Source organism: Vombatus ursinus, unplaced genomic scaffold (genome assembly GCF_900497805.2).
Source record: "Vombatus ursinus unplaced genomic scaffold, bare-nosed wombat genome assembly UNPS02014773.1, whole genome shotgun sequence".
Lineage (NCBI taxonomy): Eukaryota > Metazoa > Chordata > Mammalia > Diprotodontia > Vombatidae > Vombatus > Vombatus ursinus.
The window spans coordinates 3,683,996-3,706,955 of NW_020954551.1; the positions used below are offsets into that span (position 1 = coordinate 3,683,996).

The window sequence follows — 22,960 nt, forward strand, 5'->3', positions numbered from 1 at the left end:
TCTCTCTCTCTCTCTCTCTCTCTCTCTCTCTCTCTCTCTCTCTCTCTTCTCTCTGTCTCTCTGCCTCTTTCTCTCTGTCTCTCTCTCTTCCCTACTTCCTCTTTTTCTCTTTCTGTCTCTCTCCCTCTCTCTGCCTCCCTTTCTCCTTTCTCTGCCTCTCTCTCTGTCTCTTTTTCTCCTCCCCTCCTCCGCTTCTGTTTCCCCTCTCCCTCTCCCTTTCCCTTCTCTCTTCATGGATGTACTTCTCCTGATTGGTCCAACCCAAAGGGAGCCTCGGTCATTTTGAAGGGAAAGATTTGCACGATGAAAGGAGAAGGAAAGGGCATCTGTCTCCTTAAGTGTGACGAGAGTCTTCTGCATCTTACTTACCTGACTGCCACATGTGCATAGGCTTCAGTGTAGAGGGCTGGGCTAAGGAAGTCCGCTGTCTTCTGCGCCGGACACCTGTCTGTCCGAGTTGAAGTGAGATACTGAATGGTCTGAGGAAGGGTCGTCTGCAACAGAGAGCCTTGGGAAGATTGAACCTGTAGGTAGCTCTTTACCAGATACCTGAAGGAAATGTCAAGTGAGTAGGTTCCTGTTAGGCACTCAGCACCCGTCTGGCTTGCATCTGGGAGCGTCCCTTTGGATGGGCCTCTTAAGATTCTCTAGAAATACAACTGAAGGCCAAGAGCCAAAGAGAGCTCTGGATCTCTTCCCAGTTCCCCACCTGGTCGGGCAGAGTTGCCATTGCTCACTTCTGATGTTAAATACAGTGTGAGCCCCCAGATATAGCCTAATTCCTCTACCACATACTTAAAGACAGGGACTGTGCCGTTAGAGCTTTTCTCCTCCAGGCTAAAAACCTCCCTCACTTTCCTTATCTGAAAAATGGGAGAAGGGATCCAACCCCCCAGGACTGTCGTGAGGATCAAATGAGATAACATTTGTAAAGTTTTCGGTAAACTCTGAAGTGCTTTACAAATGTTAGCTCTTATAATATGACAGCCATCTTGGCCATCCTCCTCTGCATGTGACTCATTTGGTAAAATGTTGTGCCCAGACTTGAACACAACATTCCGGATGAGCTCTGACCCGAGCAAAGCCCACTGAGATCGACCCTTGTCTGATTCTGTTGGCTGGGCTTCCATTAATGTAGTCTGAGACCACCCAGACGAGATCTTCTGGCTGTTGTGTTAGACTGTTGATGGAAGCCCCCCAGATCTCTTTCACGTGGACCAGCTATGCTGTCTCTATCTTGAAGCAGGAAAGAATAAAATTGCATTTGCAAAAACTTGTAAAATTGGGATCAAGCCTCCCTCAAATCCAAGTGAATTTGTGAGCTCGAATTGCACATGTCCTGAAGCAAAAGGGGGAAGCTGGGTCTGGCCAAGACTGTCTGGTCACTGTTCCTGAGGTCTGTGATGCTGAGCCTGTGCCCAGGTCCCTCAGTGACCCTCCAGATGGGAAACAACATGGCGTCCAATGTCAATAGATGCGCATGCTGCTGCAGCCCAGCTAGCATCAGACCGATGAGAACAGAGGAGCTCTGTGCCAGCTGAACATCATCCATCAGCAGCATGGTGCCCTGGAAAGACCTGGGTTCAAATCCTGGCTCTGACCACTGTGGGTCAGGGTGACCGTGGGCAGGGTGCTTCCCCTCTCTGGACCTGAGTTTTCCCACATGTCAAAAGAGATAAACTGACTAGGATTTCTTCCTGCTCTAAATCACTCAACTCGATGTAAGCTTCAGAAAATCACTTATTCATCCTCTTTGGAGCCTCAGTTTTTTCATCTATAAATGAAAGGATTAGAATAGATTATCTCCAGGGCCCCTTCCAGTTCTGAAATCTATGATTCTGTGGAGTCGCAGTCACAACTGTTTGGGGGGGGGGTTCCCTTTTAATTCAGGGATACATTTTGGAGAGGTTCCTGGGAAGGTGGCCAGAGATGTCCAGTTCCAGGGGTAATAGGCCTGTGAACATGTTTCAGACATACCTGGCTGTCTGCAAGTACAGCACTGTGTTTTCTCCTTCATAGGTACAAGAAGCTGTTACTTTTGTGACCAGGGAGGGCAGTCCACTCAGCAGGGAGTAGCCATGCCCACCGCAGGCCCTCCGACAGACCTCAGCCCCCAAGATGCTGTGGTCTGACAGCATGGCCTTCATTCCTGCACTGAATGCATGAAGCTGTGAAGATAAACAGACAAGACTTAGTAAGGGGAGGAATGAGTTCAGGGAGGGTGGGGGGGTGCAGTGAGAGGGAGAATGGGGAGGAGAGAAAACTCTTAAATTCAACTTTTCTGTCCAAACATTGCTTCTTCTGGGGAGGCAAAATACAATTACTCTTGATAACCATGGCAAAACCCCAAAGCGAGTATATCTAAAATGAAAAGGAGCAACACTGCCTTGGATAAACCCATTATAATCAGTAACTTCTTAATTCTTGGCAAAGACATGAATTATGGGGGCTCGCTAACCAAGTGGACTGGGGAATGAGTTGCCGTGGCTCCCTGGGTCACCAGGTGGCGATGGCCATCACTGAGACACTGAGCGTTATGGGATTCAGAAGAATGCCGAGCTTAGTTCATGACTCTGGGGATTCCTTGGGCACCTGGGGGTGCACAGGTCACAGATGCGCTTACTGCTACCTCTTCCTTGGCATCCTGGCAGGTGTGGTTAGGGAAGGACTAACGCCTTGTCAGCTCACCCCCTACAGTGGTTCTAATTTTTGTCTCCTTTCCATCGAGAGGACGACTACTGTGGTTTGGGCTGCTACCACCTCTTGTCTGTACTATGGCCATGGCCTCTGAACCGGTCTCTTTGCCGGTGGCCTTTCCCCATCCCCCGTCCATCTTCCCATTCCACCAAATATATATTCCTAAGGCACAGGTTTGAGTCCTGTCACTCCTCTGGTCCAAAAACCGCAGTGAGTCCTCGTTGTCTCTAGGAAAAAGCATGACCTTCTTTGTTTGGCATTTCAAGCAGTGAGGCTGTTTGCCTGAGGTCAAATGTGTTGTAAGTGGCAGAGTTGGGATTTGATAAACCCATTATAATCAGTAACTTCTTAATTCTTGGCAAAGACATGAATGATGGGGGCTCCCTAACCAAGCCACCTGGGGAATGAGTTACTGTTGTCTAGAAGCAAGACCCTATGAGATCTGCCTGCCTCCACTGTACTGTCCTGTCCCTCCCTCTGTTCTTCTTTGCCCACAGATGACCACTCTACTCCAAGCTCTCACCAGTCCTTGTGTGCACTGCCATTGGAGCCTCCAGATCAATCTGGCCAGGGACCATTTTGTTCTAAAGCTGTGAGCTCCTTGAGGGCAGGAGAGGACAGTGTTTTGTCTTCCTTTGTGGCCTCAGTGAAAGAAAGAGACAGAGAGAGGAAGTGGGGCTGGAGACCCAGAGAACAGGAGATGATGGGGAGAGAGCTGGAAGGAGCCTCGAGCCATGTCTGGGAAGCATGGTGAACATGAGCACATGGTCTGTAATAACTTGGCCTTCGAGAAGCTGTGCCTTACTCTCCTGGGAGATGGCCTGAGCTGGAAGCAGAGGGGAGAGCCTTCTGAGGCTAGGCCTGTGTGGAAGAAGGGAACAGCCTACAGGGATATTCCCAAAGTCAGGGTTCCCCACCCCATTACCTCTGGCAGGCTGGTGGCATTTCCACTGAGTATCTCTTGGTAGGATTTTTTGAAGAATTCATTGATGCTTTTATCTGTGAAATGGAAGGCATAGGCCTTGGCCAGCTGGGGAAACAGCTTTTCTTGCTGAGTCTGATAGTCGAGGATTTTCACCTCTGGCTCGCTGAGAGAATGAGAGGAGGAGGGGAAAGCCAAGAGAGAGAAGGAGAGATTATATAACAGCTTATGAAGCTGGGGCCCTTGTGACTGAGGCTTAGTACCCGTAGTCACTTCTCAGGGTGCCAGTCCTGGAAAGCCCAGTGTGGGGCTTGGTTTTGTGCAATAATGAAATCTCCTTCTGGCTCCTAACACAGATGCTTAGGGAACCTGGCTACCTGGCTCATTGTTGTTGTTTGTACTTTGTTCTCAAAAAGCACCATGACACCAGGCATAGAACAGAGGACTTGAGATCTGGAAGGCCTGAGAGCTTGCCTGGGCCAGTCCTCTAAGTCTTTGAGGATATCTACGTCTAGAGGGGTTGTGTTGGCCCAACGTCACACATGTGGCATGTAAGTGGTAGAGCCAGCATTGCAAATCTGGGTCTTCTGACCCCCAGCGGAGCAGGTTTTCTCTGGGCCACGGCTGACTAGTTAAAAGCAACTAAAATAATTCGCTAACCTGTTTTGTAACCTCAAGTCATGAGCTGGAGTTCCCTGGGCCTCGGCTTTTCTACAGTCAGACTGAGACCTGTTAAAAACCTTAGCTTGAAAAGGCCAAGGTCCTCCGCTGCATCCTGGGCCATCTCCAGTCGTCCTGATCCGTATCCTGCCACTGGACCAGACAGCTCTGGAGGAGAAAGGGAGGCTGGTGACTTTGCACAGCCCTGCCTCACTCAAATCCAATTCACTTGCATGCCCTGGCATCACCTCCCTGATGTCACGGTCCTCTTTGAGAACAAAGGATAAATAGCAGCGGCAAAATGGAACTCACGTCCCTCACGCCACATCCTTCTGCTGTCATAGAACAAACCGTTACATGTGAATTTTGCCGCTCTGTGAACCCCAGATGATGGGACACAAAACCAACAGGGAGAAAAGGAGGCTAATGGCCATGACAGCCAGGAGGGGCCTTGGGTTTCCTGTAGCCCAAGCCCCTTAGATAAGCAAGCTGAGACCCAGAGAGGAGAAGAGACTCGATGATTTTTACCCAGCACAGCATGGCCCCTTCCTACCTTAGGGCCAACTCTCTGCTGTACTTGGTACAGACCCCAAATCGACTTAGCCCACTGCAGCTCCAAGCCCCCAGACTCAAGTGATCCATCAGCCCCAACCTCCCCCAGTGGCAGGAATCACACGTGTGTGCCACCACACCTGGCTGAGATGTGCTTTCTTGACTAACTAGCCTGAGTTCAGGCTCTGGCTCCGCCATTTATAATGTGTTTGACTGCAGGCAAACACTTGCCCTCGCTGGGCCCTAGTTTCCTCATGTGTAAAATGGGGGGGTTGGCCGAGGTGACCTTTGAGGTGCCTTCCAGCTCTGGAACGGGGACTCAGCTGAGATACTCCCTCCTAGCTCCACTAGTTTTTATTCAACCACTTTGTAAATAGATACAGACCCACCTTTCTCAAGGGCTTGTAAAACCAAGACTGAGGAAAGTGGTTGGTTTTTCATTGGTGGACGTATGACTTCCACTCCAGAAGATTTGAGGCATTTGATAATAAGTATTATTATTCATACCATATCGGTCACAGATCATAGGGTTAGAGTGGGAACTTGGAGGTCATCCGGTCAAACACCCCCATTGTACAGATGAGGAAACTGGGGCCCAAAGAGGAAATAGCATGCCCAAGGTCGAGGTCGAGGTCACACAAACCATAAGTAGCAGATCGAGGCTCTGAACCCTGGTCCTCAGCACCAAGGACAGTGTGCATTCCAGAAAGACTGGAATCTCTCTGCTCTGCCCCCCCTCCCCCAATTCCTCCTGGACCACATCATCTGATGGGAGAGTTTCTAGATCAAACACTTGCCTCGCTGGTAAGGCTCACATATTAGGACACAGATGCTATACTGTTACTACACCAATTTTGGAAATGGCTCTTTAGAGTCAGAGATGAAGTTTTGGAAAGAAAGGGTAAAATATGTATTAACATCTGCAGGTAACTCTAGCCTCTGAAAGCAATTCCCCTTTATAAAGAAAAAACCCGAAACATTGGTCCGAATCCTACAACCCACCTTGTTGAAATCTGGCTTGTAGAACATGGATGTGTTTTATAGTCCCTGTTCCATAATATACATACGACGGATATTGTTTTTTCTTTCACAGAGATCTCCTTTTAGGCGTGCCATCTATTCTCAGACCAGTAGGGTCAAGTGCAGAGAAGAAAGGGCAGAGAATGGGCAAAGGAGGAGGGGTTTTGGGAGCCATCAGGATCTGCTGTTTCCCTTTCCCCCCATGGGCTCCAGCCACCTCATCCCAGGCCTCTCAATGATCTCCTAAACTTGGGGTGTTCTTTCTGGGATCACGGAAGTTCAGTGTCCGAAGGTCCTCTCTTGTGGCTCAAATCTGCTTGTCCACTTGCTTTGCCCTGCTGTTCAATCAATCAATCTACAAGCATTTATTAAGTGACTACTACATGCCGGGCACTTTGCCAGGTGTTGGGAATGAAACTGTCCTTGCCCTCCAGGAGCTGACAGTTAGCTCCTTACCTCCTGAAGGAAGTACATTATTATCCACAAATAACCAATGTCTATTGATTGAAGGAGCTACTGGGGTTCCTGTAGATCTTCCTATCAATCCCCATTTGCTTAAACTTTGCATCACACATCGTTCTGTCCTCCTGCTTCCTGTTGATGTAGGAGGCTCAGGAGCCTCTGTGTGCCCTGCTTACTGAGCTGATGCTAACTCCTAAGCCTGCTCTTCCCTGTAGCAAACAACACCCCACCTCTGCCCCGTCTCTCCCCTCGTTAACCTGGGCTTCCAGGGACCAGCTGCTTCTCCCAGCCTTTCTCAGCCTCCTCCTCTAAAGCTCAAAACTGCTGAGCTGAGCAGAACCATTCAAAGGAAGGAGCAGATTACCAGCAAGAAGCAGCTGGGTCGCCTGGCAAAAATGGCAGGCCCATTAGTTTCTTGGGAACCATTTGTTAAACCCAGATGTAGATGGCACGCTTCTCCCTTCCTGCCAGTTAGTGTAGCAGGAGGAACGTGGCATTAGGATTCAGATCAGTTATGATGAGAAATGGGCATTTAAATCCCAAAGGCATTGCTGTTTTTCTTTCCTTCCCCTCCCATCCTGGAACACGTTCTTAATGTAAAACCCATTCTAGGGATGCTTAGGCCCTTATACAAAATGTAGCAGTTGGTAGGGAAGCTCTTTTGCCACAGAACGGCTTAATGTACCCTCCACTAACAGGGGGAGAAGGCTCTTTCTCAGGATGGGACTGACCACATAGCTGTCCACAGGGGTCTGGGAGGTGCACAGTTTCCATTGAACCTCAGGACATTATCATCAATATTCTCTCCTCTGTCCCCACTTTGGGCCAGAAATTTTTCTTCTGCTCTCTTCTTCTGCCCCCACACTTTGGTCTAAATATCAAGGCCAGAGGACAAGGCTTCCATGTGCCAGAGAAGAAGGAAGCTGGCAAAGACGGATCTGCTTTGCTCAGGGAGTGAACTCAGACTTGGGGATGCCTTTGGGGCACTTGGGGATGGGTAGGTGGGAAGCCACAGCTAGATCTTTTTCCTCTTTCCTTCCATCCCCCTAAATTCATTGCTTTAGGATCAGGGAGCACAGCTGGCTTATAAACCTGCTTAATTCTTTTTTTTCTTTTTTTTTTGGCAGTTGGGATTAAGTGACTTGCCCAGGGTCACACAGCTAGTAAGTGTCAAGTGTTTGGTCTGAGGCCGGATTTGAACTCAGGTCCTCCTGACTTCAGGGCCGGTGCTCTATCCACTGCACCACCTAGCGGCCCCAACTTGCTTAATTCTTGCAGGCGTCTAATAAATGCTTGTTGATTGCATGATAGGCCAATGGAAGGTGAGAGGAGGTGGAAGGTGACTGATTAAAATAAAGAATGATGATCTGTTTGGCAGTCTGACACCCCTTCCTAGCCCCCTGGCCCCACCCTAGAAGAGCTCAGTTCTACCAACAGAATCCATGTGGAAGGGTGAGGGGAGGTCTAGCCTACCTTCTAGTAATTCACAAAATGGCCCAGTTTAGGCAGATTCTGATAAGAGAGGCACTGTGTAACAGTGGAAATAAATAACACTTGTTTGGAGTCAGAGGTCCCGAGTTCAAATCCTGCCTCGGCTTTTTATGCCCCGTGTGCCTGTGTGACTTGAGAAAGTCACATATCCTCCCTTGGCCTCCTCAGTTTCCTTGATTGTAAAATGAACTAGATAGCCGCTGACCAGTCAAGATCTATGATTTTGTGACCCTCCTGTTTACAGCCAGCTCTTGGAGGCAGTAAAAGTGAAGACGTGGGAGGGGGCTGGAGGGAGGACAGGCAGGAACACTACCCCCATACCTGGGCTTGATCTTGGACTGGCGCCGGACGACTGAGTAGCGGGTGGCAATGATGCACGCCTTCATCAGGGGAGGGATGAACTCGCTGGCCAGCAGGTGGACCCGGACCACGATCATGGCAAGGTAGTTGCTCTGGGGGGTGCCCTGCGTCACGTAGGTACCGTCTGGTAACACCTGGGTGCGAGATGGAGAGAACTCGTAGACCAGGGCACCGAGGCTCGGGAGCGAGAGAGGAGAAAGTCTGTCCCCCTCCCGCACCTGCACAGAATCTGAGGGCATCAGGGCCGTGAGGGCCCTGAATTCAAGCCACTATTTCTCCAGATGGTGAGACCAAAGCACACGTTCCCCTCTGCCTCCTGTTTCTTCTTCTCTAGGGTCAGAACTGGAAAGGATCTGAGAGTACCATCGGTGCAATGCCCTCATTCTGTGGACGGGGAAACCCAGGCTCAGGGATGTCTAGTGACTTGCCCAAAGTTACAGAGGCAGTACGGAACCCGAGCCAGAATTCGATTGCAGGGCCTCTCTGTTTTCCCTGCTTTCAGGGAGCTTATATTCTTCTGGGGAGATGAAGCAGAGACATGACTATGAAGCAGTAAACTTATTTTTTTAAGCAAGCAGACCCATCCCATTTATGCATTCAAATGATTGCTGTCCTTCATTCCTTGGGAGACCTCAGTAATGTGACCATTACTGAAACCCTGTTTAAAATTCCTACTGGGCTCTTAAAGAAATTCAGCAAGCATTTATAATGGGCCTACTGCATGACTGACAGTCATGCTAGAGAAACAAAGACAAAGCCAAGTCAGGAAGTACTTATTAAGCACCTACTGTGTGGACCTCCTGACCCCTCAGAAGGGTGACCTGATTTTTGGAAACAGCCGTAAAAAGGGATGGAGGATTGATGCTACTAAAGGTATTCCATGGAACGCATCATTCCGAATAGAGTGCAAGCTCTCTGAAGGCAGGGACCCCAGCACCTAGGCCAGTGTCCAGCATACAGCAGGGGCCTAATCAATGCTGGTCGAATGATTGAGTTTCCTTCAAGCCTCAGATTCGAGGGTCTCTCCTCCTGATGCTATAATCTGTCTGCTCAAAATCAGTCTTAAAGATGAAGATCAGAGGCACTATGGCCTTCAGGCTTCACTATTTTTTACCTGGGAGAAACGGTTCAACATGTTTTCCCTGGGAATCCGCACATGATCTAACTGGAGGAAGCCGTTGTCTGTTTGCTCAAAGTTCATTTTGGGCCCGATGTCTCCTACAGTTATTCCTGAAAAAGAGCAACAGACAACAGAGAGTTTCTACCCATGCCCCCCCTCTCCCCCCTTATGAAAAAAAGCCACCTGGCTCCACCTGCTTGCTCTGTGTTGGGGCCTTGTAGTTAGGTGATTGGCCAACGTTGTTTCCTCTGGAAGCAGTGAGCTGGCTTCCATGGCCTGGACAACCCCAGAGATGGATGGAGCAGCAGCTCGGACCTCCAACATTACCTGGCAGAGGGGAGTGGTCTTGAAGGCTCCTGATGGGCACGAAGAAGCCATGCATACCGTGGCACCTTCCTGAGCAGTACAGCTGCGCCAGGATCAGAGCGTGGGTCGCTGTCTTGCCCACTGTAGAATGGAGGAAAAATGAGTCCTAAACTTTCTATTTTGGGTCTGGGATAGTTAGCATCCTGGGTGAGGGGTTGGGAGAAAAGCATGGACACTTGTATGGAGGCTCTGGGGGTCAGTCAGTGGGAGGAGAGCTCGTCCAGGAGCTAGGGAGAGGCTCAGGCCCCTCTTAGTTGGTGAATGAAACTCAATCAAATGGAGTGGTCAAGAATTGATGGAGCTGGTGAAGGAGCTGGGTTCAAATTTGGGCTCTATGACCTCGGGCAAGGACCACAGCAACAACTTGACATTTATATAGCCCACGCACGCGTTAGCTCCCTGGCTCCTCACCATAACCCTGGGAATTAAGTACTCTAGGTATGGTCGTTCCCATTTTGCAGATGAGCTAACTGAGGCTCAGACACATTAAATAACTTTCCAGGGTCACACAACTAGTAAGTCTCTGAGGTGAGATATGCAGCCAGGTTTTAATTCTGTCCACTGTATCATGCTGCCTCGTTCAAGTGACTTCACCTCTCTGGGCGTCAGTTTCCTCATCTGTAAAATGAGGCATCTGCTATGTACCAGGCATTGTGCTAAGCTTTAGGGATAAAAAGAAAAGCTACAGACAGTTCCTGCCCTCAAGGAAGACAACATACAAACAATTATGTCCTAGTAGGAAACAGAGAGGACCAGTTGGAGGTGGTCTCATTGGGAAGGCACAACAATTAGGGAGGGTCTCCTGGCTAAAGGTGGGTCCTGAAGGAAGCCAGGGAAGCCAGGAGGCAGCAATGAGGAAGGAGATGCTTCCAGGCATGAGGGATGGACGGTGAAAATGCCTGGAGTCTGGAGATGAGGTGTCACCTGAGAAGAACAGCCAGGAGGCCAATGCCACTGGATGGAAGAGTATGTAGAGGGGAGTCAGGTCTAAGAAGATGGGAAAGTATGGGTCCGAAGGTCTGAAACTCCTCCAATGGAGGAGTTTATGTTTGACTCTGGAGGTAATAGAGAACCATTGGAATTTAGTGAGCTGGGAGATGATATAGTCAGACCTGAATTTTAGGAAGACCCATCGGATGGCTGAGTGGAGAGATGACTGGAGTGGGGAGAGACTTGAGGCAGGCAGATCTCTCCCCATCCCCAACAGCTATTGCCATAGTCCAGGCCTGAGGTGATGGGGGCCTGCACCGGGGTGAGGGCCATGTAGAGTAGAGAAGGGGGCATATTTCAGAGATATCGTAAAGATGGAATCGACAAGCCTTGGCAACAGCTTGGAAATGGGGGTGGTGGTGGTTTCGAGATAGTGAGGATCCCGGAAGACTCCTAGGTTGGGAGCCTGCATGGAGAATGGAGGGTGATGGTGCCTTCAAAAGCAAAAGGGAAGTTAAGGAGAGGTGAGGGGTTTTTGGTTTTGGTTTTGTTTTTGTTTTTGCAAGAAAGATAATGAGTTCCGTTTTGGACGTGTCAAATATAAGCTATCTATGGGACATCTATTTCAAGATGTCTAATAGGCAACTGAGAAGCAAGGTGGGGGGTTGGGAGAGAGTTTAGGAAAGGCCAGGTAGATCTGAAGGTCATTTGCAGAGAGATGATAATCCAAGTCATGGGGGCTGATGAGATCACCAAGGGAAACCGTATGCAGAGAGAGAGGGCCCAGGACAGAGCCTTTATAGGAGCGACACGCATGAAGATCCAGCAAAGGAAACTGAGGGCTGGTCACACAGGCAGGCAGAAAACCAGGAGAAATGAAAACCTAGAGAGAAGAGAGTATTAAGAGAAGAGGCTGATCTGCAGGGTCAAGGGCTGCAGGTGTTAAGAAGGATGAGGACTAAGAAACGAGGATAGATTGTAAACGAAGAGATCGTTAGTGATTTTGGAAAGAGCAGTATCAGTTGGATAATGAGGCCAGAAACCAGACTACAAAGAGTTAAGAGAATGAAGAAGAAAGAAAATGGTGCACCCAGCTAGAAACCTATTGTCTTATGAATGTTACTATATTTAAAGTCCAGATTTCCCATCTTCTAGTGAAATGTGCATGAGTAAATTGCTGTCACCATACTCATTCTTTGGCTTTAATCTAAAATACAATGGAGAATGATTGAAGGCTTTAAAAAAAGCTAACAGTACACATTAAAAAAGGGCATTGAAGCTATTTTCTGTGAGGAGGAATAACTGCCATTGACCTGGAGTTTAGATCTATCTCTTCCTTCTCTGAACCATCCTCTGCAAAGCTGCCAGAATTCTTTTTTTTTTTTTTAATTTTTTTCAAAATTCTTTTCTTAAGGTTCAGGGCAGAACACACCACTCCCTTACTCAGGAATCTTCAGTGGCTCCCTATTACAGCCAGAAGGATAAAATACAAACTGGAAGCCTGGCATTTAAAGTTCTTCCAGACATTTCATATTACTTCCTTTCATGTACTCTCCTTACAAAGTTTGTAGCCTAAACTTGGGTTTTGATTTCCCACTGCCATACATTTGTCCAGTTGTCTCACACACCTCTGCCCCTTAGGGTATTTAGCTCCCTTCAAGGATTAGTTCAGAAACACTAAGAGTGTTTCTGATGCCCTGGAAAAAGCACTGGATTTGGAATCAGGTAACTTGGGTTTGAATCCCAGCTCTGTTTTGCCTGGGTGATCTTTTTTTTTTGCATGATAATTTTTATTATATATTTAAAAGGAATAGCAAGTTGTACATAACAGATTTACAGTTTCATGTACAATCATCTTTTTTTCATTCTACTCTATTATGTAAATGCTTGTCTTATTTCCTAAATTAAAAATAAAATAAATATATATTTTTTAAAGGCAATTGGGGTTAAGTGACTTGCTCAGGGTCACACAGCTAGTAAGTGCCAAGTGTTTGGTCTGAGGCCGGATTTGAACTCAGGTCCTCCTGACCTCAGGGCCTCCTGACCACTGTGCCACCTAGCTGCCCCCTAAATATTTTTTTTAAAAAATAGAAGTTAAGTGACTTGTGCAGGGTCATACAACCAATATATATCGGGGTAGGACTTGAACCCAAATCTTCCAGGCTCCAAAGTCTTTGCATTATGATATACTACCTCTCTACAATCCTAATCATAGCTTATTAACTATTGCCTGGGTGATCTTACAAAGTCTCTTTACTTCTACCTGCACAAGGAATCCCATTCCATCTCTGCCTACTCCATGAGATTGCCCGCTCCATCGTTCCCACTCTTTTGTTTTCAGTCTCTCCCTGTCCACTGGTTCCTTCTCTACGGCCTACAAACACCCACGTCTCCCCCATCTTCAAAAAGCATCCTCCCTTCGCTGCTGTCATCCCTTATCCCTTCTGTCCTTTGTGGCCAAACTCTTTGAAAAGCCTGCTTACGATAGGTGCTGCCCCTGTCTCTCCCTTTGTGACCCCCTAGAATTTGGTTTCTGATCTCACCATACCCCTGGCACCACTCTCTCCAGAAAGATCGACCATCTCTTAATTGACCTTTTCTTGGTCCTCATCCTCCTCCATCTTTCTGTGGCCTTTGCCTCTGTTGCTCACTCACTCCTTGAGATGCTTCTCTCTCTCTCTCTCTCTCTCTCCTCTCCCTCCCTGGTCCTCCTCCTACTTCTCTGACCACTCCTTCTCTGTGTCCTTTGCTGGATCCTCCTCCAGGTCCTGCCCACTAACTGTGGGTGTCCCACATGACTCTGTTCTGGGCCCTCTCCTCTTTGCCCCCTCTACCACTTGACCTCATCAGCTCTCTTGGATTTAATTACCATCTTTATGCTGATGATTCTCAAACCTTCCTATCCAGCCTTAACTTCTCTGCTAACCTCCAGGCTTGCACCTCCAATTGCCTTTCAGACATCTTGAGCTGGATGTTCAGTAAACATCTTAGATTCATTACAACCAAACCTGAACTCATCTTTCCCCTAAACACTTCTTAACCCTTTCCTTCCCTATTACTATCGAGGGTACCACCATCCTCCCTGGGCCAACAGTCTAGGTGTCATCCTGGACTCCTCACTATCTCTCATCCCCCCTCCCTCACCAATATCTAATCTGGTGCCAGGCCTATCGATTTTATCTTTGCAACTTCTCTTGAATACACCCCCTTCTCTCCTCTGACACCCCCACCCCCACTGTGGTGCAGGCCCACACCACCTTATGCCTGGACGATGGCAGTGGCCTCTGGGGGCTGCCTCCAATCTCTCCACAGCTGTCTGATCAATTTTCCCAAAGCACTGCTCTGACTATACTACCCTCCTACTCAGAAAGCTCTAGTGGCTTCCTGTCACCTCCAGGATCAAATATGAAATCCTCCGGTTTTTCGTTCAGAGTCCTTTCTAACCTAACCTCCTCTTGCCTGTCCAGTCTTCTCACACCTTACTCCCCAAAATGTACACCGGCCTTCTGGATGTTCCACAAACAAGACCTTCCAGCTCTTGGTTCCAGGCATTTTCTCTGGCTGTCCCCCATGTCTGGAATGTTCTCCCCGTTCTGCTCTGCCTTCTGACGTCACTGGCTTTGAGTTCCAACTAAAATTCCACCTTCTACAGGACGCCTTTCCCAATTTCTCTTTATTCTAGTGCCTTCCCTCTTAATTATTTTCTACAGTCCTATATATAGTTTGTTTGTATATATTTGTTTGCTTGTCTGCCCCACTAGATTATAAGCTCTTCGAGGACAGGGACTGTCTTTTGCCTTTCTTTGTAACTCCAGCACTTAGCACAGTCCCTGGCACATACTAGGTGCTTAATAAATACTTATTAACTGACTTTTTTGGCCTCGGTTTCCTTATCTGTAAAAATGAGAGGGTTTGCTCATTCATCAAACATGTAGTAAATGTCTCAGGCATTGTGGAAGAGCCAGGGATTCAAAGAAAAACAAATTGACTCCTGCCTTCAAGGAGCTTACATTCTATGGGAGGTAAACTACAAGTATGCAGGAAATTAACAAGTTAAATATAAAGTAATTTCTGGGGGAAAGGTATTAGGGCCTGAGAGCAGAGGAGATCGGTAAAGCTTTCTGCGGGAAGCCTTGCCACGTGAGTGGAGCTCTGAAGGAAGCTTGGCTTTGTCTGAAGTGGAGCTGAGGGAGGGCATTCCAGGTGGCCAGTTTGCTGGTACACCAGTGAGGGGGCAATAAGGCTGGAGTCAGACTTTAGGAGGAGAAGGAAGAGCTTTAAAAACCAGACAGAAGAGTTTGTGTTTTACCCTGGCGGCAGAGAGCCATGTGGCCAGACTCATCTGGCTGCCATGTGCAGGGTGGTTCTGAGAGAGGAGAGATTGGATGCAGGGGCCCCACTGAGCAGGCTATTGGAATGGCCTGAACCAGGGTGGGGGCCTTGTGACTGGAAAGAGATGATGGAGAGGTAAAGATGAAGAGTCCACCCTGGACTTGGAGTGAGGCCTGCTTTTGGATCCTGCCTCGGATGCTCCCTAACTGGGTGACCTTGGGCAAGTCACAACTCTCAACCATGGAGGAATAATGGCCCCTATCCTACAGGGTAGGAATTGTGGGGGTTAAATGAGATATTTCTGAAGTTCTCTGCAAACGTTTGTTAAAATTTGGCAACTCTTTGGGTTTGTGGGGTTGGGAACCTGGGGATTGGAGGGATGGTGGTGCCATCCACCCAAGCAGGGAAGTTAAGAAGGGGTGGGTGGGGAGGAGGGGGTTAAATTCCCTTCCGTGATCTGATCTGTGATCAGATGAGGCAAAATAACACAGGGAAGGCCAGATGGGGCATCAAATTCAACCTGCCTTGAGGAAAGAGTGAGTAAATCAACTATGGGAGATCTATGGGAGGGGTAGACTTGGGACAAGATGGTGGGGATGGGTAAAGTCCCCACGTTGATGGGACCACAGTGGAAGAACACTGGCCCTGGAGTCAGGAGGACTCGAGTTCAAATTTAGCCTCAGACACTTACTAGCTATGTGATCCTGGGCAAGTCACTTAACCCTGATTGCCTCAAAAAAAAAGGGGGGGGTGAGGTGGGGTGGGGTAAGTACTATCCTTAAGACCCTTAACCTTGGCCAACGGCTGGTTTTCTTGGAAAGTGTGGGGAAGACCGCCACCTAGTGTCCACAGGTGGACTTCCCGGCTGCCTTGGTAGCGTTCCTATGGATTGCTGATGTTTGGAAGAATAAACTACCCAGATTTTTTCCCCCTTTAGGAAACGGAGGGGTGCAGTTGAGAGAAATATTCTCATCTGCAGCCCTCCTCTGTAAAGTACACGTTGTTCCCCCTCGATGGAACGTTAAGCTCCTGGAGGGACAGAGTTGTTTGGTTGTGGTCTTCCAGTCACAAGCACCCAGCCCCGTGCCTCTTCACAAATGTTTGTTGAGTCGAATCTCTCTAGGCTTATTCCCCATCCAACCCTCTGCCGTCCTGCCAAACTGGGCTTCTCAGATGCCTCCCGTGTCTCGGGGCTCATGCCTTTGCACAGGCTACCCCCGTGCCTGGGATGCTCCCGCTCCTTACCTGTCTTCTAGAATCCCTGGATTTCTTCAAAGATCAGCTTCAGCGTCACCTTCTACAAGAGGCTTTGCCTAACCCCCCATCTAGAAATGCCTTTCTTGCATATAAGGCAGGAGAGGGGTGTTCCATACCCTGACCTTGGCAATTACAAAGAGATCAGATTTCTCAATTGAGTCCATCAGAGGTGTGAACTCGGTGTGAATAAGGCCCAAACACCTCTAGAATCAATCAGGAATCAGAGACTTTAGACCAAATATGAAAAATCCTTGATCGATTCAAAAGGAGTGAAGGCCATTGGATGTGAGCCACAGAAGTGTGTTCAGATTAGTAAAGGAGACTTGGTCACACTCTGGTGCTTGTAGTATAAAGCCCCAAACATGAGCTAGCTTGGAACTGGGGTATTGAGGGTCTGTTAGTAGAGAGGAAAGACCTCAAATGTTGAATTGTAAAGAACCAGAGGCCCAGGGGCAACAGACAGAAATAGAAAGAACAGAAAGAAAGCGTGGGCTGCGCTGTGGCAGAGGAAGGAAAGACTGAGGCCCACTGACCCTTCAGGCACCATGGAGCTGAAGGCTTCAGGACCTCTTTGAGGACCAAGGACAGTTCCAAAGAAAGGTTGGCTTTCCCGAGCTTCTCCTTCCAAGACTCAGCTTTCTGCTATTCACAAACATTTTCAATAACCCGAATTTTTGTTTCAGCAATAAAGAGGCCAGAGGATAGTTAGAGATAAACATGAATTTAAATTAAGTCAGAGAGCCAAATCTCTGCTACTCTGTTAGGAATTTTCCTAACTGGGGAAGCAGTAATTTTAATTGTTCTCCTAACTTTTTGCTTAATATAAACTCTATAAAGCAACAGCAAAGGAAATCTGAGGAGACATTATTTCACTCCTGGGTTTAAAAAAAGGGGGGCCCGGGAAGCTAGTTGTAATGTAGGATGTGGCTGATTAAATATCCAGAGGGAAAGAGGGTAGAGAGGAGGGGATAGTGGGGATTCCTGGTCACCAGCAGCCCTCCATGACATCCATGTCCATGGTGTGGCACTTCTCTGTGTTCCCTGATAGAATGGTCTTTTTTGGTCTGTACTCCCAGGCCTTAGCACAGTGCTTGGCACACAGTAGACACTTAATTGCTGATTGATTAAATGTTGAATGAATTGAGTTGGCAACACTCCAAGGCCCTTTTCTGGAGGATAGAGCCTGTGCCCTCAGATCTGGCATCTTCTTTCCTTCTTCGACAGCCCCGGGGGCCTAGTTATATTCTACAGTGGTGGGTGACAAGCTCACTCCTACTCTGACTCCCTGAGAGTCCTCCAAGGTCTAAGATCTTGTCTCTTCCGGGAGTCGATATTCACCTTAACCATAATAGAACAGAAGCTGTAATTTGGCTTGTGACAAAAATGTTAAAAAATTGCTTAAGGTATTGAGGCAGCATGATATAATAGGGAGTCCAGGGGGCTAGGAGTCAGGACACCTGGGTTCTGGGGCCAGCTCAGCAGCTAACACCGTATAACCTTGGGCACAGGATCATAGGCGGAGGGCTAGAAAGGACCTTAGAGACCATTTAGTGCATCTTAGAGATGGGAAAGGTGAGGCCCATGGTAACCCTGCACCTGTCAAAGGCAGAATTTGAACTCAGGTCTCAGAGCATAATGACAAACTTCATCATCTTGCCTTGGCTCAGCCTACCTATAGAGATGGGCACCTGGTACAGATGAGGGATCTGGGGCATAAGGGGCAGGGTGGGGCAGGATACTCACAATCTCCAGGCCACCACTTGGTTGCGGATAACGTTGGTGTGTTCAGCACAAACTCTTGGGTGGAAGCATCATAGGTGGCTGTCGTCTCAAGACCTTGAAGGTATGTACCTTGGAGCCAAGGAAACAGAGGCATCAATGAATAACATTACTCTAGTTGTCTTAGAGGGACTAGTGTTGGCCAAGCCCCGCTGCTCCTCTGATTCCTTGCTAGGGACCAAGTTTGCCCTCCTTTGCCCTTCCCATTTGTCACCATGCAGACTGGTGGTCTCCTGGGACACTGGGTGGCAGCCCTCCAGTGGGGCTCTCCCACGGATTCTGATCCCCACCCCTTGACCTTGCAATTAAGGCCCCCAATGAAGGACTTGCTAATTCCATCTCAGGACCTGTCCCACCTCTCCAGGAGTAGGAGCCCAGAGGGAAAGAGCTTAATTAAGCCTCCTCCTCACTCTTCATTAAGTGATCTCCAGGCTTCCCTGCAATGTGGACTGCCTTACCCTTACAGGGAGAGACCAGAGAGGCAGCTGCCATGGGTCTTGTCCCTGCTCAGACAGATTTGCTCTCTGTTGCCTTTCTCATTTGTCACCATGCAGACTGGATCTCCAAGGAGAATGGACCCTCTCTTGATCCTTGGTAAATGAGTTTAGCGGAAGGGGATAGTCAATGTGAATATAATTGGGGCTCCTCAGCTGTCTCTGTCAGTGGTCTATAAATAGCCCTGTTTGGACCAGGCAGCCTTGGAAGTGAGACAGTCCCATTTCTCTGACTTCTGGGTTGCTTCTCTGGACCCCCAAAAGCTGGTGCCTGGCTACACCTTTGGACCTCCCAAGTACACAGCCCACCATCTCCTCGGTCTTACCATGTCCCATTTCTGTCTGAGCGTAGGTCACAATGATCTGGAAGTTTTCTGCCAGGGGATCCCACTTCTTGATTTGCTCATCTGAACCCAGGCTGTTGAGGGCTTCCCGGAACACTGAGTGTATGTTAAAGGCTGTGTCTCCTGCGAGGGCCCTATAGGACACAGACATGCATGTCAGGGGTTGGGGGTGGAGTGGGCATGTGAAACTGGGGTCCAGACAGGCTTGGAGGCAACCGCACTCACTTAGGATCTTAGGATCAAGGGAACAAGTATTTAAGCAGCTATTCTGTGCCAGGTGCTGAGCTAAGCACTTTACAAATATTACCTCATTTCATCGGACTCCACTGATGCCCTTGCTGAAAGATTAGCTTTGGGCTGATGGGTTTGGGGCTTTGGTGAAGCAGATGGCTTTGCCCCCAGCCAGTGTCAAAGGCTCCCCGACCATCGGCTGCCCTGTGATGATCACCTGTAGATATAACTTCGTTCAACACCATCCTCCTTCCAGCCCCTTTGCATCATCAGCTTCCTGTAATGAATACTCTTCTGAATGGCGGCTTCATACCGTTGGTTCTGACTCATGAAGTAATTATTCTTTATGTTGTACACGGGGTTGCTGTAAATGATGCTCTCTGCCAAACAGAGACAAGAGGTCAGCAAATGACTCCTCCATACCTAACAAGTGATTTCTCCCACATGAATGGTTCACTTATTCCAAAAGGATGCTCTTATCACATCGTATCCTCATCACGTCTGGGGAAGGTAGGCAGGAGGATAGGCATTTTAACTTCCCGGTTTAAAGTAAGGAGATCAAAGCTTATGAAGGCACTCACATAGTCCGAGGCCAAGAGCAAGCTTGGGATTCACACCCAGGTTTTCTCCTTGCTCCACCCTGTTACTCTGCTACACAATAAACCCTAGTGCTTAGCACAATGCCCAGCACACAGTAGGTGCTTAATCAATACTTATTGACTGATTCAAGTGGCTCCCAATTGCTACCAGAGTCAAGCACAAAAGTATCTGGTGTTAAAAACCTTTCACCATTTCCAGTCCTATGATACATTCCAGCCTTTCCCACCCTCTACCTTCCAGCCAACCTGGCCTTTCGTTTCTCATATACATGTCCTTTTTTTTTTTTTCAACTTTATGTCCCCAGCGCCAAGCAGGCACTTCATAAATAATTGTGGATTGATTCACTGTGCTGTCCATGGTGCCGTATGTTAAATTCTTAATGAAAGCATTTGGTTGATTATAAACAGTAACCAACAACAAACATGTTCAGATACAGAAAGAATTTTTTTTAAGATTGCAGTGAAACCTTGGGAGTCCTAGAACCCAGGTTTCCTGATGCCAAGGCTGGTCCTCTAGTGGCTGTACCATACTGCCTCTCGCTTGAGACCAGAAAGGGTTACTTGTAGCTTTTAAACGTGTGTATTAGCTTAGTCAAGTCAGTAATCAAATAACCCTCTTGGCTTCTGTGTTCCCTTCTGACACTTTTTTTCTGTATATTTTCCCATGTGCTATGGCCATTACTGTGGTCTGTTGTTCAGTCATTTCAGTTGTGTTCCACTCTCCATGACCCCCCTTTGGGGTTTTCTTGGCAAGGATACCACAGTGGTTTGCCATTTCCTTCTCCAGCTTATTTAACAGATGAAGAAACTGAGGCAAACAGTGACTTGCCCAGGGTCACACAACCAGTAAGTGTCTGGAGCTACGGTTGAACTCGGGAAGATGAATCTTCCTGACTGTAGGCATGGCGCTCTGTGTACTATGGCGCCCCGTAGTTGTCCCATTGTGGCTTTTATTATTGTGGTTTACAGACTTGTCATTTGTGCATGGTTTATTGTTCTGCTTCTAGTTCACTTAGTAGTAGTTTTTCCATAGTTCTTTGTATACTTCATACTTAGGTCCAAAGACAGAAATATCCTATTAAATTCACATGCCACAATTTGTTCAGCCATTTTTCAGGCATGTGGTGAAGTACACAGCTGGGTCAAGAGCCAGGGGACCTGGGTTCAGATCCCAGCTCTGCCACTGCCCACTTGGGTAACCAAGGCCTCTCCCTTCTGATCTCTAAAATGAGGAGGCGTGGACTAGAGGACAAATCTTAGGCTCCTACAATCTGTAATCAATTGCTGGACACTTGGGTTGTTTCTTTCTTTTGCTATTACAAGCATTATTGCTAGGAATGTTTTTTTTTGTGTAATTATCTTATTATTATTTTTGCATAATAATTTTACCAATAACCAGCTTAGGGACTGTTCTAGTAGTAGGCTCATGAGGTCAAAGGGCCCAAACAGTGTTGTAACCCTTATCATATAATGCTATGCTGCTTTCTGAAAAGATTGCATTAATCCACAGTCCCACTAGGAGTATCACAATGTGCCTGTTTCTCTTTATACTTATCAGTCTTCAATTTTAAAATACTTAAATTATCTGTCAATTTAATGGGGGTAAGGGAGTATCTAGAGTTCCTTTAATTTGCATTTTTCTGATTATTGGTTTGAATAGTTTTTTTAGATGGTTACTAAAAATCTGTGTTTCAGCTTTGGAAGATGGTCTGTTTGTATATCCTTTGACCACTTATCCCTTGGGGAAATGAATCTTATTCTTATAAACTTGTTTCAATTCTGCCTCAATATTAGAGGTCAGATAGAGATGGTTATAGCAAAGATTTTTTTACCTAACCTCTACTATAATTTGTTAAATTATTCATTTTGTCAGAAGGGAATGCAGTTGTCTTTATTTTACTACTACCACCCATCTTGTCATAACTGTAACACTCCCACATCCACACATCACACTCATCATAGTTCCTAAATTTTATGCTATTTACTCTCTAAGTCTTATAAAAAACCTAACTACCTCATCCTTCCCCCCATCTGAGAAATGAGTACCTCTCTGGGATCTACCCTGCTCTTCACTTTTTCCTCTTTGCCCTTTGTCCTTTTTTTCCCTCTTTCATTCTTTATCTGTGACATTCATACTCAATTTATTACTTACCTCCTTCATCTCCCTGCCCCTGCCATGGTCATTCAGTTCTTAATTAAAGCAGTATTATTTTTATTTTATTACACTCTTGTGATGATTAGAGCCATAGACTTTGATTATCAATACAATGGAATATTATTGTCCTGTAAGTAATGGTGAATATGAAGAATTTAGACAACCATGGGAAGACTTGTAGGAAGTGATTGTTGTTTGTCCTTCCTTCTCCAAGAGGACCACAACATCAGGGAGGTGAGGCCATGACTCAGGAGTGAATTGGATTGAAGTGAGGCAGGGCTGTGCAAGGTCACCAGCCTCACTTTCTCTTCCAGGCCATCTGGGTCCAGTGGCCAGATGAGGATGAAGATGACTGGAGATGACCCCCAGAAGAAGACCGGGACATCGGGGAGGTGAGGCCATGACTTGCATGTGAATTAGACTTAAGTGAGGGAGTGCTATGCAAGGTCACCAGCCTCACTCTCTCCTCCTCCTCTCTCCTCCTCTGGTCCAGTGGCCAGATATAGATCAGGATGACTGGAGATGGACCCCATGAAGTGATGCAGAGTGAAGAAAATAGAACCAAGAGAACAATATACACAATGAACACATCAATCTAAGTGAGGTTAACACTGGGGGAAAGAAAGCTCAAATATAATAATATTGGTACCACACTATCAAAGTTAAAGCAACTATCTTTTCTGCTAAAAATTGGCAAAGTATAGAAGTAGAAAATGGTATAAAATTTCAGTCACAATTATGCTAATAGCTAGTTTTGCTTAAATTTTCAGGAAATATACTTTGGAGTGGGGTTTATTTGGTTGTTTGTTGAGAAGTGTTTGTTGGAAAAAAAAGAAAAAAATCATAAATTAAGTCAAAAGTAGATTTGAGATGCCAGTGTTGTTCAGATATAAAAGGGTTAAAATTATTCCATCGTAAAGCTTTAAGTCTTAATGGCAAAAACAGGGTATCAGACCACGGGTGTGTGGGGAGGGAAGGTACCCTGCATGGTGTTTACTAGTGTCTAGTGCTTATGACATTTCTACTCCCTTCATCCTTCCGTGCTCAGTTATATCCCATGTATTTTGGGATGTCATTTCACCATTGTGATTCTCCGTACTTTAGTTATTTATTAATTTTTCACGAACCATTCACTGTTTAGTATAACCTTTGTTTAGATATGCATCTTTTGTTCATTTCCCTCATTGAT

General features: G+C 47.2%; 1 protein-coding gene across 3 annotated transcripts in view; it reads right to left on the minus strand.

Moving 5' to 3' along the window:
* ACOX2 (acyl-CoA oxidase 2) overlaps window positions 1-22,960 on the minus strand; it is a 53,619-nt gene that overhangs the window by 22,190 nt on the left and 8,469 nt on the right. For 2 of the 3 annotated variants that reach the window (XM_027863745.1, XM_027863746.1), the window contains exons 3-11: window positions 19,235-19,397; window positions 18,769-18,920; window positions 17,913-18,020; window positions 9,612-9,731; window positions 9,279-9,394; window positions 8,126-8,298; window positions 3,623-3,785; window positions 1,978-2,168; window positions 370-549 (exon numbers count right to left, since the gene is read on the minus strand). In XM_027863745.1, coding sequence (XP_027719546.1) covers window positions 370-549; window positions 1,978-2,168; window positions 3,623-3,785; window positions 8,126-8,298; window positions 9,279-9,394; window positions 9,612-9,731; window positions 17,913-18,020; window positions 18,769-18,920; window positions 19,235-19,397 — 1,366 coding nt within the window. Of the gene's footprint in view, window positions 1-369; window positions 550-1,977; window positions 2,169-3,622; window positions 3,786-8,125; window positions 8,299-9,278; window positions 9,395-9,611; window positions 9,732-17,912; window positions 18,021-18,768; window positions 18,921-19,093; window positions 19,194-19,234; window positions 19,398-22,960 lie in introns of those variants that run through there. The other variant, XM_027863748.1, reaches the window with a different exon arrangement.